Source organism: Peromyscus californicus, unplaced genomic scaffold (genome assembly GCF_007827085.1).
Source record: "Peromyscus californicus insignis strain IS unplaced genomic scaffold, ASM782708v3 Scaffold_4__1_contigs__length_199733344, whole genome shotgun sequence".
NCBI classification, from domain to species: domain Eukaryota; kingdom Metazoa; phylum Chordata; class Mammalia; order Rodentia; family Cricetidae; genus Peromyscus; species Peromyscus californicus.
In genome coordinates, this window is record NW_026294562.1 from 98,068,715 (window position 1) to 98,071,933 (window position 3,219).

The 3,219-nt window shown below is 38.8% G+C and overlaps 1 protein-coding gene across 1 annotated transcript; it reads left to right on the plus strand.

The window, feature by feature from the left end:
- The first annotated feature begins 1,387 nt into the window (after positions 1–1,387).
- LOC128094357 (olfactory receptor 52N2-like) lies at positions 1,388–2,368 on the plus strand. The gene has a single exon (XM_052712683.1). The coding sequence runs from the start codon at positions 1,388–1,390 to the stop codon at positions 2,366–2,368; it is 981 nt and encodes a 326-aa protein (XP_052568643.1).
- The last annotated feature ends 851 nt before the right edge of the window (positions 2,369–3,219 follow it).

Here is a 3,219-nt window from a genome sequence, read left to right on the forward strand (position 1 = left end):
GGTGAGAATCATAAAGGAATGGAGATGAGCTAGAAGGAAAAGCTGAGAGGGACAGTAGGAAGAACTAGGGGGACTCTGGAGATTTGCACCAAGAGGCAGTGTCCCAGGGTGGTGGAGATGAGTAGAGAGCAGGGGACCAGGTAGGCAGATTGCAGCATGATTAAAGGCAAGTATGGAGAGAGCAGAATGGAGAACAGGAAGGAGGATGAAGGTCACCTACCTGGGTCTTGCCAATTGTGTCCACTGTGGTTCCCTGGTAGAGAGCAGTTCTGCAAGTCTGCAGGAGTCATACAGGAATGGGGATAAACTAGAAGGAAAGGCTGATGTATATACTAATGAAATGGAAGGAACGACTGACTGATTTGTCTGTCTGTGTTTTACTGACTGTCCTTTTTTTCTGTCTGTGATTTACTGAATGTACTTTTTTATGTTACTGATGTTTGGGACACAGTGATGGTTTCTTCAGTAGTTTATCAGTTTTAATTTATAAGTCAGCAATTCAGACCCAGCAGCTCATGTGTCTCCATGTATCCTGGCCCCTTCTTATTGTATTGTGGCTTGGATGCCCTCTGGCTGTATTAGAAGAAGCTGAGCCATCTGAAGCAGCATTCCAGAAAGAACAATTCTCCCATGGAAGTACTAGCAGCTACTTGCTTGTTCATTTCACTGTAGCAGGAGCCTTGTAAGGATCTAAAAATGAGATGGACCCTCAATTTCCTTATAGATTACAATGTTTTACCTAGACAACCAGAAATATATATTCACTCTTAAAGGCTTTAGTTAAATAGCATTCCTTTCAAAAGTTGAAACTTCAATTCCCTGTGATAATGAATGATTCAAAACTTTACGCTGTTATTTCCCTGATAAATCCAAAATGAGTCTGGATTTTGAGCAAGATGAAAAAATTCTCTTATTTGACATATATCAGTCAAGAGAAAACCCATCTGATAGAATGCTCTAAATTAAGACAGGATCTAATGATACTGGTAGTAATAAAAATAGTGACTGATATTGGTATTTATTCAATATTCACTGTACACACTGTTAGCATAACATTTTCAATCATCCTATTGGATAATCCAAGCAACACTGTAAGCATGGTGCAATTATTATCTCAGTGCAAACAGATAATTCTGGGGTATGAATGATTGAACAGCTTGCCAGTATCATATATTTTGTGATTTAAAAAAAAAAGGACATGAAGCTAGAGAGAATGGTTACAAGGAAGTTTAATCACTTCTAGTTTCAGAGATCTCATAGAAATCAACTTCTTAGTGACTTTTTTTGTATTTATTTTCCTAATCCTCTACTTACTTTTGATTTATATTCTGTTCCAGGAGACTGACAGTGTTAAAGGATGTAAAATGCTTTCATCCTGCCAGCCATTATGTCTGGAGCCAACAGCTCCAGCTTGACCCCAGAATTCTTTATTCTGAATGGTATTCCTGGACTGGAAGAAGCACATGTCTGGATCTCTCTGCCATTCTGCTTCATGTACATGATTGCTGTAGTGGGGAACTGTGGGCTTATGTACCTTATTGGCCATGAGGAGATCCTGCACCGACCCATGTACTACTTTCTAACACTGCTCTCCTTCACTGATATAACCTTGTGCACTACCACTGTGCCCAATATGCTGTGTATATTCTGGTTCAACCTCAAGAAGATTGGATTTAAAGCCTGCCTGGCCCAGATGTTCTTTGTGCACACCTTCACAGCTACAGAGTCTGGTATGCTAATGCTCATGGCCCTGGATAGATATGTGGCCATCTGCTACCCTTTACGCTATGGGACCATCCTGACCAACCCTGTGATTGCCAAGGCTAGTCTTGCTACATTTCTGAGGAGTGTGGCATTCATCCTCCCTTTCACTTTCCTCACCAAGCGCCTGCCCTATTGCCGAGGCAACCTCATCCCTCATGCCTATTGTGACCACATGTCTGTGGCCAAGATATCCTGTGGCAATGTCAAGGTCAATGCAGTCTACGGTCTGTTAGTTGCTCTTGTGGTCTGTGCATTTGACATATTCTGTATCACTGTGTCATACACAATGATACTGAGAGCAGTAATGAACCTGTCCTCTGCTGACGCTCGTCACAAAGCCTTCAGCACCTGTACATCTCACATCTGCGCTATTGTGATCACTTATGTACCTGCTTTTTTTAATTTCTTCACTCATCGTTTTGGAGGACATACTATTCCCCATCACATCCACATCATAGTGGCCAACCTTTATCTGCTACTGCCTGCTACCATGAATCCAATTGTTTATGGTGTCAAGACCAAGCAGATTCGGGAAAGTGTAATCAAATTTTTTAGTGGAGACAAGAGTGGCATTACTGAAATAAAAGGATTAAAAAACAAGTAGATTTCTTGGAGTATGAAAAATAGTGAATAAATTCACAGACTATGCAAGTGAATAGTATCAATTCATCTAGTGTGTCCATTTCAGTAGACTGAGGTGCGTAGAAAGCAGTGCAGAAGAAATTCATAACAAATGTGAATAAGATGGTTTTAAGTCAATCTTATTTGTAAATTTTCTGAAATTTTTGCAGTTTTAGGATATTATATTTTCCCTGAGAGAAAAATATTGCAGAAAGCATAATTCAATAGATAATGTATTTATGTATCCCAGAGTTTATTTTTAATAGTTCTTATAATCTCATGTAAGCATCGGTTTTGAAGAGAAGGATGTCACAGTATGGTATAGTCATACATCCTTGTCCACTAACAGGAACTTGTTATTGCTATGACAACAACTGAGCCAGTGTCAGAAATACTTTCCAATTTATATTTTTGATACACTGGAAATCTCCCATTTGAACTGCTAATTTTATTAAATGTAGCCTATATTTCACACACACACCAATGTTTATGAGTTCTTTTTTTCTTGTGTTATCACTCTGGAACCTGTATTTAAACTAAGTCTAAAGTATACTTTGTTATGTTATAGGCTAAGCAGGCAAAAAAATGTTATTAGTAGATTTATAAGCTCTTTCATTTCTTCACTGATTCTTTTTGAGAAACCAACTTTGTAGCCTTGGGTCTCAGGGTATCAATGTAGATAGATCCTTACAATGGAAACATGAGAGGAAGCATGCATTAAAAGGAAAGGAAAAGAAAAGAAAAGAAAAGAAAAGAAAAAGAAAGTGAGTTAATAATGCACACAATATGGAGGAAAGGGGGAAATGTTCTGAGCATTTTGGATTCAGTGGGTCC

Bases quoted from the DNA above. Each gene is read 5' to 3' on its own strand.
- LOC128094357 (XM_052712683.1), top strand. From the start codon at position 1,388: ATGTCTGGAGCCAACAGCTCCAGCTTGACCCCAGAATTCTTTATTCTG.